This window comes from Rhamphochromis longiceps, linkage group LG9 (assembly GCF_057381845.1).
Source record: "Rhamphochromis longiceps isolate RC_006_pf linkage group LG9, R_longiceps_female_GT1.1, whole genome shotgun sequence".
NCBI lineage: Eukaryota > Metazoa > Chordata > Actinopteri > Cichliformes > Cichlidae > Rhamphochromis > Rhamphochromis longiceps.
Window position 1 is genome coordinate 27,196,404 of NC_140565.1, and position 14,460 is coordinate 27,210,863.

The 14,460-nt window shown below is 39.0% G+C and overlaps 1 protein-coding gene across 1 annotated transcript in view; it reads right to left on the minus strand.

The window, feature by feature from the left end:
* Positions 1–11,312: 11,312 nt before the first annotated feature.
* tmtopsb (teleost multiple tissue opsin b) overlaps positions 11,313–14,460 on the minus strand; it is a 49,938-nt gene continuing 46,790 nt past the window's right edge. The window contains exon 4 of the mRNA XM_085419115.1: positions 11,313–12,377. Within this exon, the coding sequence (XP_085275241.1) occupies positions 12,081–12,377 (297 nt within the window). The 3' untranslated portion in view covers positions 11,313–12,080. The remainder of the gene's footprint in view (positions 12,378–14,460) is intronic.

The window sequence follows — 14,460 nt, forward strand, 5'->3', positions numbered from 1 at the left end:
CATGAAATTGTAAACAACATTGTCAGGAGAATGTTTGTTTGTTTTTTTATTTATGGAGAGAAAGCAGGGAGCATGTTTTGCCAGTTGCCATGTTACCATGGTAACTGGCAAAACATGTTTTGTTTTTTGTTTTTTGTTTTTTAAAAAACATGTTTATAAATAAGTGGCAACATTGTATCCAACACATGGTATTTTTCTAAACCTAACAAAGTAGTTTTCAATGCCTAATGTTGGCAAATTCACACTGAGGAAAACACACACACACACACGTGAAAAGTTGTGTCCATCTACATGAAACAAGATCAAAGGTTGTGACTGTATCATGACCTGCCATGAGACAGGGTTGTTGACTTATTCCTCGTGCTCCATATTTGGTTTCTGTTTAAAAACAGGTGGCGTGATCAAATGCCAAGTTTTAATACCACAGATTTCTGGAAATACTATACAAACAAGAACTATTAAAGTGTATGTTGTACGGGTTTCATTAACTTGCCACTGCTAGTTTTGATTTGGGGATAAGAGGGGGCAAAAATAATCAATATTCCAAATTTTGGAAGAATACTGAAGTTTGAAATGCTCTAGGTCACTGCTGATTGGTCAGATGTAATAACGTCGCTGCTACTTTCAGGTGCTCTTACTGTAACAGCATCTTTACAGGTCTACCTAAAAAAATCAGTCAGACAACTACAGCTCATTCAGAACTCTGCTGCTCGAGTCCTCACTAAGACCAAAAAAGTGGACCACATCAGTCCAGCTCTGAGGTCTTTATCCGTCAGAGGATAGACTTTAAAGTTCTGATGCTGGTCTATAAAGCTCTGAATGGTTTAGGACCAAAATACATCAGTGACCTCCTGACCCAGTATGAACCTTCCAGATCCCTCAGGTCATCTGGATCCAGTCTTTTATCAGTTCCCAGAGTCAGAACCAGACACGGAGAAGCTGCATTCAACTTTTATGCTGAATGTTCTCAGCTGCATTTGAATAAAGCACCAAATCCACACTTTTAAGCTTAAATTTCAAAACTAACATTTTAACTACTGATTTTATCTATTGTTCTGATTTTATCTGCTTTGATTTTATATACTGTTTTGTTTGTTTGTTTGTTAATTAGTTTGTTTGTTTGCTTGTTTTAATCAATTTTAAATCATGCTTTTTATTTGTTTTTGTTTCTAAACTTGCCTTGCCTCCTTTGCAACGAATGGTCAGCACTGCAGGTCAGTGAGTTTTGCTCCAGATGTCCTTTCTGCAACAACTCCAAAGGTAATTTGTGTCTCTCCAACTGGAATCGAACCTTTCACTTGCCAACCAACAGTGTTCACCACTACACTTTTAGTCACATCTGCCAGACAAGTTTAGTATTCAGCTTGTGAGGACCCCCCCCCCCCCCCAAAGCAATATTAAACTGAACTGAAAAAATCCAAATGTAAATTTCTCATGAACCATTGGGTGACATTTATCAGTACCACTATTTAGAACTTAAAACTGCATTTCTTTGTTGAAATTAAATGTGTCCTCTTTGCAGAAAATCTCAGAGAATTCAAATATAATTGATACATTTTTAGTCCACCATAGTCAGACTGATGTGTATTAATTTCCTTTTTCCCCCCCAAATAATTTATTTGCCATAAATAGCCACATTTACCATTGCATTAATCAAAAACTAATATACACAGCCAGGAAAAATCAATTGTCTGCCTTGACGTATAAATCATCAAAATGTAACTGCAGCTCTGTTTGAGTGAGCTGCTGCTTTGTAATGGACTTTGCCTGATAAGAGATTTGTGTGCATTTTTGGTAGCCTTGGCTCAGGTGAAGTGACAGGACATCTCTCTATTGAGAGTTAATAGTACCGCTGCCCTGAAAGAGGCTCCTTTTGTCAGCTGAAGGTGAAAACTTTTTATGACATTTCTGGAATTTTTCTGCCAGCAAAATTTCTGTGGTGAGGAAAAAATGTTTGATTGAATTTTCAAAATTGTACACGAAACTACAGGTTAGCAGACTTTCTTTTAACATCTGGGTAAACTCGATCTACTGAGGAGGATCATGTGATAAGCTGAAAGCAGAGAAAAGGGTTTGCCAACTACAAAGCTTTGGTCTGTGAATAAAATATCAACAGCTCATTTCCAAGAACAACATGTAACGTTAAGATCTGTCCAATTTGGTTATAAAACAACTGTTTCCAAATCAGACCAAAATCCAAATAATAAGATGTAACATTATGTAATTACTTAGACCAATGTTTCAACTAAGCACCGCTTTCCAATTTACTTAGTAAAATCCACCAGTCTGCCACAATAAAGGAAGTGACTGCTATAATTCTAAAAGCAATCTTGACAGATGCTTATGACTTTATCGAACAGATGAGCTTGTCCCTCTCCCCACACCATCCCACAATTGATTGCCACTGGTGCACTTAAGTAGAACTACAGACAAAAGATTTAAAACTCTTCAAAATAGAGAAAGATGCATGCACAATCAGCATTGTATATGCTCTAGTTGGGCAAGGGTCAGACTGCTGCAGATGTTTAAGTTCCTAAATCAGAAAGAGGACAGGTAAAGCTAAAAAGGAAATTATCCAGAGTAAGAGCTGTAAAAAACAATCTGCAGAACATTCAATCTAAAGTTTCAATCTTTCAAACGTTACAAGGTATTTCACTCACCAAACTAACGTGAGCATTTATCCTGAAAGTGTAGTGAATATAAAATGAAATTATAAAGCCTCCGTCTCTCTTTATCAAGCTGCTAATGAGGATCCATGTAGTGATTTAGCTGAGACAGTAGAGATATTCACCCACTTTTTCAGTGAGATTGGATTTGCTTCTGTTGCAAACAAGAGAGATATGATGAGTGGAAGTTTCTGTTCAATCCAATTAAAACTGCGTCAGAGGAAGGACAGACTGAGGACGTCAAACCATCGTTTGTTAGTAATGAAAGTGTTTTTCTAAAAAAAAAAAAAAAAAAGGAAATTAGCTCATCTATCATTTCTGACTCTTTGTGTGTGTGTGTGTGTTTTGTGTTTAAACAGTTTTTGGCCACATTTGCCATAATCCCTGTGTTAACATTAATAGTCCAGAGAGTACTTTAGAGTGAAAGACCAGTTAATCTCATTTAAATCTGCTGATTATAAATACCAGCGTCACAGCTGTGCCTCTCTATCATTTGCATGCCACAGGGATTAGTGTAGGCTGAATGCCACTTCTGACCAAGCTACAGAATCAATCTACCAAACAAAAAAGGTTATTTCACTGTTCCTTTCAATGTGTCTTCTGGCTTCTGCAGAAAATGGTGAAGTCATGCCAGGTTTAGCATATTTGAAGATGTGGAGTCAAAATCTTGGACCTTACCCTTCAACTTGAATTTAATTTGGGGGGAAAAGGGGGATGAACTTTCAGGGAGCCAAATCAGGCTTGTAGGGCAGTAAGTAATGACGGTGTTTGTGTGGCCAAAAGTCACAATACACATGTAGTAGTGTAGCATGCTCCTGGTCACACGCTTGACCTGATATGGTGCTTGGGTTTGGATGCTATTGACTCACCCAAGGGAAATGGTTGTTAACTGACCCAGCTTTCATAAGTGAAGACTATGGGAGGGTTTCCAGCTATGAAAATTGGTTTGCTTTTCACTGTGTAGGAAGCAAACATCACTTATACTCCTGTATTTTCCCTTTTTTATTATCTCTGGTGGGTTTTCTCATAAAAACCAAAGAATCCCAACAAAATAACAGGGGTAAAACATTACAACATCGCTGCCTTAGCTGAGAGTGTTTGCTAGTGCTGCAAATTTCCTTCTAAAAAATTAAAAAGAAAAATACCTGGGATTCCCATGAGGGTATGGGGCTGTTTGGAGCTTTTTGTTTTTGTTTTGTTTGTTTGTTTGTTTGTTTTTGCCTCGTGCGATAATCCAACCCTGTATTCAGGCCAAACATTGTGTAAACCTCTGCCTGTCTTGAAGTGGCTGGGGTGCAAGCACACAGGGCTCCAGCAGACATCAAACAATCAAACCAAACCCACAGTCATGTGACAAGAGACTTAAACCTTTGTCCAGTTCTCCCACAGTTGAAACATGCAAGCTGTGACCTAAAGCATGAGATCATTCCCTCCTAAACATCACAACAAGCCACAGTACAGATATCAGGCTGCACTGTTTAGTATTCACGATAAAAACTTGCTAACAATTACATATTTCTACTGCTAGACTGCCACTTAGTAATAGATGGAACTCTTTTTTTTTCCTGTGTGGGAAGGAAGGTAGACTGATGTAAATCAACACAGCGTGCATGAAATATAATGAGCTGACAATAATAAGCAATAATAAAAGGGCATCCAGCTGTGAACTGTCTATTCAGAATAATGAAACAGAGGCTACCTCTGTCACCGGCACGACTGTCACTGAAACCATGTTGATGATTATCCCATCATATCCTGTGGTACTTCTTTTTTTTTTTTTTTTTTTTTTTTTTTTTTTTTTTTTTCTTTAAATGACATCAGAAACAGCAGTATGCGACATTACGTGATGGCAGAGCTTCAGTTCATCCTTTGTCTTTTTTTTTTTTTTTTTTTTTTTTTTAATAAATAGGACAGGGGGAATGAATGAGAGAGAGAGGGGGAGAGAAAGAAAGAAAACCAAAGGGGAGAAGAGACGGTGAGAAGGGGGGGGAAGAGAGAGAAAAAAAAAAAAACTCCTGGGTCACCTGTATGGAGAAAAAACAAACAAACAAACAAACAAACAAAAACAAACAGAGGAGACAGCAAACAACAAAGAGCAACATAATAATAGAGAAAACAAAGCACCATCACAATAAACTAGCTAGTCATAGATATCAGTATTTACTAAGTAATAAACGATATTGTGCAGCACGCAAGATAGACAGCGCACAGTATCCTGTGGTACTTCATCAACTGGTTACCTCAAGCAAAAAAGTGAGTCAAAGGTGGCTGACAAAATTATTTTCAGGCGAAATTGAACATGTGCTTCAAAAGCACAAAGACGTGTAACCAATCACGTAGAGATGAACTGACAGTTCATACAGAAGAAGCGAGATTTGTCTTTGTCACGTAAAGAATATGGAGATGAACGGCACTTTTTTATTTGCTTACTTCCCAGACACTGTGCTTTACATTTTCTGGCAACCACCTCTTTAGCTTTCCTGTATTTGGTTCTTTAAAAAAATAATAATAATTTAAAATATATATATATATCTTTCAGTGCATTTTGCTCAGAAATATAAACAAAGAGCTCTTTTTTTTTTAAAAAAATTATTAAGCGCTCAGTTTGACTTATTGCAATTGTCAAACATTTTCTGACTCACTAATTACTTAATTTGGCTCTTGTAATACAAAACATTATATAACCTACTGGTACTGTTATTTCAATTTGTAACATTCAGTGCCTGCAACTTCTCAGTATAATTTGATTAAAATACAAGCGCTGTGTTATGACACTCCATCACAACAGAGTAACTGTTTATGATCTAGTGTGATATAAAGGGCACTGCAGTTAGTTGGAGATGTCTGGATCTGATAATCTGCAACCATCTAATCTGTCTGATTATGTAATTGGTGTCTCTGCAAGTGATAAGGCCATGCTGCACAGTTTATGATTACATTCCAGACAGATAGATTCAACACAACCTTATATGTACATGCAGGAAGAAAACCTACTGTGAAATATTATATTCATGTTGAAAAAAGGCCAAAGCAACTTCATGTTTAAAAAAAAAATCTATTGAAAAAATTAATTCTACATGTTTTTCTGTAGTATTTATGCTGTTCCTTTTATAATATTTTAATAGAACTGGGTTGTCCTTGCAAATAAGCTTGAAATAACTTCAAGCAAGTGTGATTCTCAAATGCACACCAGAACCACTTCTTCAGGGGATTCAGTCATTTTGGTTTATAAGCCTTCATCCATTTCTAGCCTAGCACAGCATGGTGCTAATTCCAAAAGGAAGCATAGGTCTGTGCAGCAAAACATTTTTAATTGGCTAAACTATTTATGCAACATGGTGCAACATCATCACTCAAAAAACATCCTTAGATTACCTCACATGTGCAAGCGTGCATCCAGTGTAATATACTGAATAAGTTGCGATATTGAACACATAGTGTTCTATGTGTTAGTATTATAAATTGGTGACACTTGGACTTCCTGTAATACCATCTCACTGTACCTTCTATCTACCTGACACATCACTAGCATGTCAGAAAATGGGGCTCCCCTCTAACACAGCAGTAGCTGACACTCATGTACAAATAGTGACTTTGCTATACCTCTTGTACTAAACCTCTCTACTACCTCAAAGTTAGAAAATGATTTGCATTTCACTGAGATAAGTATTTGATCCCGAACCAAAACATGGCCTATAACACAGCAGTAAGATGCTTCTTGTAGTCTGTTACCAGTTGGTTACTCAGGATAGATTATGGCCCACTCCTCTTCACAGGAACTCTTTAAATCCTTTAGGTTTCTTGCCTGCTGTTTGTCAATGAAAAACTTCATCTCCCTCCATAGATTTTCTACAGGATTGAGGCCTAGAGATTGGCTACTACATGACCTTAATGTCTTCTTTAACCACTCCTTTTTTGCCTTGGCAGTATACTTTGGGGCCAGACCTGGGGTGATTGATGGTTATTTTATATTTCTTCAGTTTCCATATATTAAGGTCAACAGCTGTCTTCTTACCAACTTTCTTGCTGATGGTTGTGTAGCCCATTCCACCTTTGTGTAGGCTCACAATCTTATCCCTGATGTCCCTTGACAGCTCTTTGGTCTTACCCATGGTAGTGGGCGGTGTGGAGTGGAAGAAATAGATTTTGCAGACAGGTGTTATGTGAGCTGAGATCAGTAGTACAGGGAATTGACTGATTATAATCTGTGTACCGCATTTCTCTCCCACTGTAACATCTTTTTACCTTCTACCTTCTAATTTCACTCCTCAAAAATGGATCACAAACTTTTTGGACAAGCTATGCCATCACAGCAGACCATATTATTTTTTATTTTATTCAATTAAAATGCTTCAAATGATACCAGCAGTACAAATATAGTGGAAAGGTTCAGTTCAGTGACTTTAATTAGAGTAGGGGAGGGCTAGCAGATGATATATCCAAATGAATAAAAATTTCCAAAAGACTTCTAAATAGCCTTCAAGTCTGCTGGCTGTTTGATAATAAACATGATAAAGGTGTCACTTTTCATACTGGAGGAACTATTTCTTTACACTTTTTGGGGCCAACTTTAAGCGGCAGTTAAAACTGTTTTTTGGTACTTCTCCACTGATGAGGTAGTGACCTAGTGGTAACATGTATGAAACTAAAAATCCCTGATAAAAGTGTTTTCAGTGTTTTCAGTGTAATGTAACTGAAACTGTGTGGAGCCACACTTAATTCCTGCAGCATACCATCCTCCAAAAGATGAGATCAAGTAATCCACTATGAAACCTCTGCTACTGACTTGAGTGAGTGTGTTTGCAGCCGTCAGCTCATTACATATTCATGGCCGTCATTTTGTAATATTCCATTCGAATGCTCCAAATACTGTTTGCTTCTCAAAGAGGCCAAGACTGGTAATCTGTTTTTCTCTCTGTAATAATGCCTGTGTTAATAATTCATGGATTAATCACCACATGTGAATATGGAGAAAGTAAACTGACACAGTAACAGTGAGCTAAAGCTTCTCAGGAAAGAGACAAAAAAAACTTTCAATGAAGGAAAAATACTGAGACATCCCAATCTGTTTCGGACATTATTTCATTTATGTTGCATAAGCAAAGGAAAGTACATTAGGAGACAACACAAAACCACACTGCCACCAAACAGAGAGACGCAGCAGTTTTAGAAATATCAGCAACTCAAAACACTGAAATACCTTACATGTCCCATGTAACATGGTGGAAGGTCCCTTTAATGGCTTTTGTAACAGTCCCAGCTCTGGTGAAAGGAGACTTATATGCAGCAAAGTGTAAATAAAGATCTAATAAAAACCATCTCAGTACTAAATTGCATGAAATTACTCAAAAAATCCTTAATACTCTGTATCAAATCCTCTAATAGCCTACTGGTTTGGAAATTGGGTCAGGAAAAAATGCTTACCCTCCTTCTTCAACCAAATTGGAAAAAAAATCCTGCTACAGTATCTGCAAACATAGTTGACAAAACATCAAAAGCATCATCCAGGTAAGGAAATTCCAAAAAGTTGATTCTGCTTATCTGGACGTAGCGTTTTCATCTAAGTGACTTCTTCAGTCTCAGCTGACTGCAGGTTTCCGCAACCTTATAAACAGTGCATGTGCATTATGAATGAAACTAGCACAACTGACGAACAATGGGCCGTGATATCAGTTTCCTGATCACAAATGATCAACAACCACTGATCAAAGACCATTGATTAATGACAATTGACAAAGGGCCACGAGTAACAATTTACAGAGTTCAGGAATGGCTGCAATCACAGCATTGTAAGATGGGGAAAGATGTACCCTTAGGTCCCCTCCTCGATTCAGAGATGGCCTTTCCTTTTTCACATAAATGGCCTCCTCGACTCCCTGATCAAACCAGCGTTCCTCCCTGTCCAGGATGTGTACATCCTCGTCATTGAAAGAGTGTTCATGGCCTGTAGATAGGCTAAGGAGTCTTGGTCTGACGAGTTTGCTCTTCTGTGTTTTGCATTTCACTTATCCGCAGGTTGTCTGGTTTCCCCGATGTATAAATCATGGCACTCCTCCTGGCACTTGACAGCGTACACTATATTACTCTGTTTGTGTCGGGGAACAGGATCCTTGGAGTGGACCAATTTTTGGTGCAGCAGGTTTTGGGGTTTGAAAGCCATGGAGATGCTGTGTTTATAGGAAATGCATCTCAGCTGTTCTGATACTTCTGACACAACAGATCACTAAGGGCTTTTGCTTAAGCAGCAGTTGTCCTTATTCTCTCCTGGATTGACCTGGATTTCACAAATGTCCAACTAGGATAATCACATTTACTCAGGGCCTTCTTGATATGATGTTCTTCTGCTTCCCTGGCCGCTGTATCTGTGGGGCTGGCGTTGTAGTGTCCTGAGTATGCCCAGCATACTCCAGTGGATGATGAGAGTCATAGTAAAATGGACTGATTCTTATATAGCGTTTCTACTCTCCCAGAGTACTCAAAGCGCTGTATACAACATGCCACATTCACCCAATCACACCCATTCTCACAAGCACTGATTCTAAACCGAGTGCTTTTCTAACGACATTCACACACATTCACACTCCGATGGATGCATCGGAGGTAGTATCTTGCCCAAGGATACTTGGCATGCAGACTAGAGGAGCCAGAACCACCAACGTTCCGATCAGTAGGTGACCTGCTCCACCTCCTGAGCTACAGCCACCCCGGAACCTTAAATAATTAGTCAACCCCAAGGATCAGGTCCCCCAGCACAGAGTAATATAGTGTACGTTGTTAAGTGCCACAGGATTGCCATGATTTATACATCAGCGAACCTAAACAATCTCTGGCTAAGCAAATGGCACCACACGGTATAGCTAACTCGCCAGGCCGGCAGTGTATTCACACCTACAGACAAGTGGACACTCTTTCAGTGATGAGGATGTACACACCTGGACATTGAAGGCCATTTATGTGAAAAGGGAAAGACCATCTCTGAATCGAGGAGGGGGCCTAAGGATACATCTTTTCCCATCTTACAATGCTGTGATTGCAGACATTCCCCAACTCTCTGTGAATGGGTCAGTGGTTGCTGATCAATGGTCATGACACTTTGCATATTAATGATCAAGGAACTGACCTCACAGCCCATAATCCCTTTAGTGTGCTAGTCTCAGTTATTATGCAAATGTACTGTTTGTGAGGTTGGGGAAACCTGCAGTCAGCTGGGACTAAAGAAGTCACTTGGATGAGTGACAAAACGTTTGTCCCAATGTAAACACTACGTCCAGTTGAACAGAATGAACTTTTTGGGATTCCCCCTTTGCACAAACAAAACAAAATGAAAAAAAAAAACAGGGATAGTAATCATCACCAAACAATTCAGTGGTTCTGCAAAATGTTCCTGAATTGGTTCTGTTAGTTACATAAAAAAAACACACACATATCCATACAAGCAAAAAGCTTAGCTTTTTTAAGCACTCTGTGGTTTTTTTCATTTCTCTTTGTAATTGATTTACCGGCACATCTTCCTCTCCATTGGGACATCTGAATCATTAAAGTGCAGTCGTGCTTATTTCCATACCCATTACTGACATACTAGCAGTGGCCTAATAAACATGCTAATTCCACACACACACACACACACACACACACACACACACACACACACTTGGCCTTGAAAAACTAGGCTTTTTTCTTTAAGTGCCAGCTTACAGCCTCGCACAGGGAACACAAGCAAAATTACATTTCCATAATAATGTTTGTATGTGGATCGAATAATTGTTTCCAACATGCCTAATATCGCCAACTAATTATTATCAATTTTCATGTAAATTTGGTATGAAATTAGTTCATGGTTTTTAGTCTCGGAGCGACCCTGCTCCACAATGATAAGACAACCCCACACTGCGTTTCCCTTTCTGTCTCTCTTCCTCGTCCTTGTTAGAACCATTTCTGTTTCCCTAGGGAACACGGGGAACCTTAATGACTGAACTATAAAGAGAAGTGATCCAGTGCCTCCACTGCAAACAAACAGTACAATCAAAATTAACTGCTAATGGTGTAACATTTATTAATGTCTAAACAGCTTACAGTAAGTTCATTCCTCACCTTGAAAACAGTGATTTTTGTTTTTGTTTTTTGTTTTTTTGGGGGGGGGGGGGTTGCCGACATTGACTATCTTTAATTTTGGCAATCAGGAAAACCAGGCTCTCTGATGACCTTAACCAAGGACGGAAGCAAATTCAAAGTGCCATAAAACTTGAAAACCTGAGGACAACGAATGAATGAAAACACTGTATAACACACAGGGCAAAGTTTTCCTTTAAATCCCTTCAATATTAATCTTGTGGCCCCTTCTCGTGTGTAATCCTGCAGCTATAGGGGCCTGTGTAATCTGCCTCTGGAAAACGCTGACTCTGTCTTGCTTTGACCTCTTTATCTTGTCGTAAAGTGCAGAGATGATGCAAACATACAGTATGACTCCCTTGCTTTCTATAATACTGTATGGGATTGACCTTGAGCTTTGAGATGAGGGTCTGTACACACACACACACACACACACACACACACACACACACACACACACACACACACACACACACACACACAAATATACACATCTGAATACACGCAAATAAAGGGTTTAATTTCAAACGCAATTAATTACATAAAGACACATACTTGCAAACACATTACAATGTGCTATAAACCATTTAGTAAATCTGTATATACAGCTAGTAACTGCTAAATAATGGGGGTTCAAATCAAAGTGTTGTCGATGTATCCGTTCCAAATGCACTGTTGTTAAAACCAAGCATGAGTCCGTCCACAAAAACAACCATTATGTAAGCAGAGCCCCCATCTCATCGTGATTAAACATTTAGTAAAAGCGAATATCCACTTTTTCTAAAACAGCAGGCTTCTTGTTTTGTAATCTTCCTCTCCACATTGGCACTGCGTGGGTCATGTTCTGACCATACATCCCTGACCATTTCTGCAGAATTAGGTAGAATTATCCGTCTTCCAGTGTGAAAGAAATACATGGTCCTTAATGGTAAACTTTAGGCAGAGGTAAGTGAGCTTTAATGCAACATTTGTGCTCTTGTGTACAATGGATGTGATTATGTCGGGTACATCCTAATGGCAGAAGTGTGTGGTTTTAACACATAGCACTCTGTGTAGCCCTAATCTTCAAATCTGTCTTCTGATTTGTACACAGAGCCTCTATCCCTGTTTGCCGACCTCACACAGCAATGATAACCTGTTCTGGGATTAAAGCATCCCAGCTTGTATTTAAAACTCCCACTGCGGTCCCACTGCAATCGTTCTTTCCAGCTATTAAGAGGATTTGTTTCTTAATTGGAGACCTGTTCTCCCGCTCGTTTGCGCCTTCTTGTTTCTCTGAGCAGTCACCTCCTGTTGTCTCTGTTTTTATTCCCTATAGTGAGCCACCAGAATCAGTTTAGGTTTGAGGCTGACAGCAGTAGGAGTTTGGGAAACCACACAGTCTCTTTTTGTTGGAGATTGAGCCACGTGATTGGCTTCCTGCGAGGACTCATGAATGGAGTGGGGTGTGGGCAAGGCTGTGGATGGAGCGGCGGCAAACACCTGGGGTTCCTTCTCATGGCGGTTGGAGCGGAATGTCTTAGTCACCCGAGAAAACGTCTTTAAGGTGGAGCTCTGCTCAGGGATGGAGCAGCTGAAGAATGCTGTGAAACACCTGTAAAACTACACAAAAACACACAGACACACACAGGATTAGCCGCAGAGTGGTAATGAGTTTGTTAATGGCTGAAATCTGTAGATTTGGGTGTTTGGTTAGGAGGTAAAAGAGGTGAACGTGACTGCAGGTGACTTTTGACTTGATGAATATTAAGATCTCTGATCACCTTTTCACCTCACCAGATAAAGCTTGTAACCTCTTACCAGAAAGAAGGCCAACTTTTTCTAAGCACATTTTGCAATATGTGTAATAACATGATTGAAACTATATGTGTAATATATTGAATAAATGTTTTAATCAAATGCCACTACTCAAAGCTTAATAAAAAGGATATCGAAGAATAAACATGATATAAAAATGATATAATTCCCACAAGAGACATAACAAGACTTGTTTCAGTAGTTTGCAGTAAAATTTAGGAATAACTTAAGCTGCTTTAGACTGAATAGAACTGTGGTACATCTACACACTGCTTTGCAACCCACCTCAATGCCAATTCACCCTTTCATGACTAAATAATTCAGTGTCACCTCTGTCACTGATGCTTGCTTTTTTGTGTTGAATACAGATTACTGAAGTTCAGAATAACCATCTTATTTTGACTTCCAGGGGTAAAATCCTAATGCATGCTGTAATGACATAGTACTATGAGTAGAAACAGGTTTGGGCTCCAAGAAGTGACTGACAGCGTTCCGTTACGTTTGCGTGTGTTTTATGCTGCTGCACATCAGATGCTTTCCGCATGGTTTTGCATGGTGGATGGTGCTTTTCTGCAATCATAATTGACTTGACTCTGGACAAGATGTTGATGAGGAATTGAACCACATATCAGACCAAATGCCACTGATCTTCAGTCCAGTTTGTGTGTAATTTGGCATACTTAAGCCTTTTCTCACTGTTTCCCTTGCGTTTTTGACAGCCATCCTTCCACTGAGTCCATTTCTGATGAGGGTTGAGCAAACAACAGATGGATCGACTCAAAGGGCAGCTGTATCTCTCAGGCCCTGAGTCAGGTCTTTGCTGTATTTTTTCCCCTTTTTCTTAAGGACGTGCCTTTCAGATACTTTTATTTTGCTGTAAATAATGCTTTAGGATATCAGTACACACAGCACACCGTTCTGTGATATATCGTGTTTTCAGCTAAAGCTCTTTGGGAATCCCTTTGTTGGATCAAAAGTGCTGTTTCATGCCTGTCTGACGGTTACCTTTTGTAATTTTTAGACAGATCACTAATAACGATGTGATTGAAGATCCTGAACTGAAAATGAGTGAAAAATCAGACAACATCCAAAGAAAAACTAGGAAAAGAGATTCAAAAAGGATGGACAAGTTTTGCACAATACTGTAAATCCTGTACTTACTAGTAGTAGTAATAGTATTTAACTGAGGTTTGCACTGAGTATAAAAAGTGAAACAGACAGCACAGCAGAAAGACTGGAAAACAATGGAGAAAAAAAGTAATAGTAATCATTCAGCAATAACAGCAAACACTGAAAATACTGATAAGAATAGATGTTTCTCTCCAGTGTTCATAACTTTGGTATATTTCAGATATTTGTTAACAGAAGTGTATTAATGTAAGGAATAAGAGACAGCAACGAAATGACCAAGAGATCAGAACTAACTGGATGTTGCACAGACAGAAATACCATTTAATGATAATCATAGTGAAGTCATTGAAAAATAAGAGGAGGTTTGCAATTACACACTTTCAAGTTTTCTGTCTTCTGCATGTTTTGAGTCCGGCAGGCATCCCCTGGATAAACGTAGTGTACTTAGTATACTCCCCAGTTCCACATGTATACTTAAAGTCTACTACATTTCCCCAGGGTGCTGCAGATCAAACAAGCGTGCTGCATGAAACACGACACCTCGGCATGCAGTTTCCTCCAGCATGTTAGCACCCTTTGAAAATGTAGACACCCACTTATTGATATGACAAATGAGACCAGTTTGTAGTGCTTTTTAACTAAGACACTTGAGCAATTGGCTGATAATTCCTCATATGAGCCAATTAATTTCTGTTACCCTGAGGAAATTATGCAGCTTTCAAAATTAGCTGTGTGCTTTAAATCTGCTCGTCTCAAA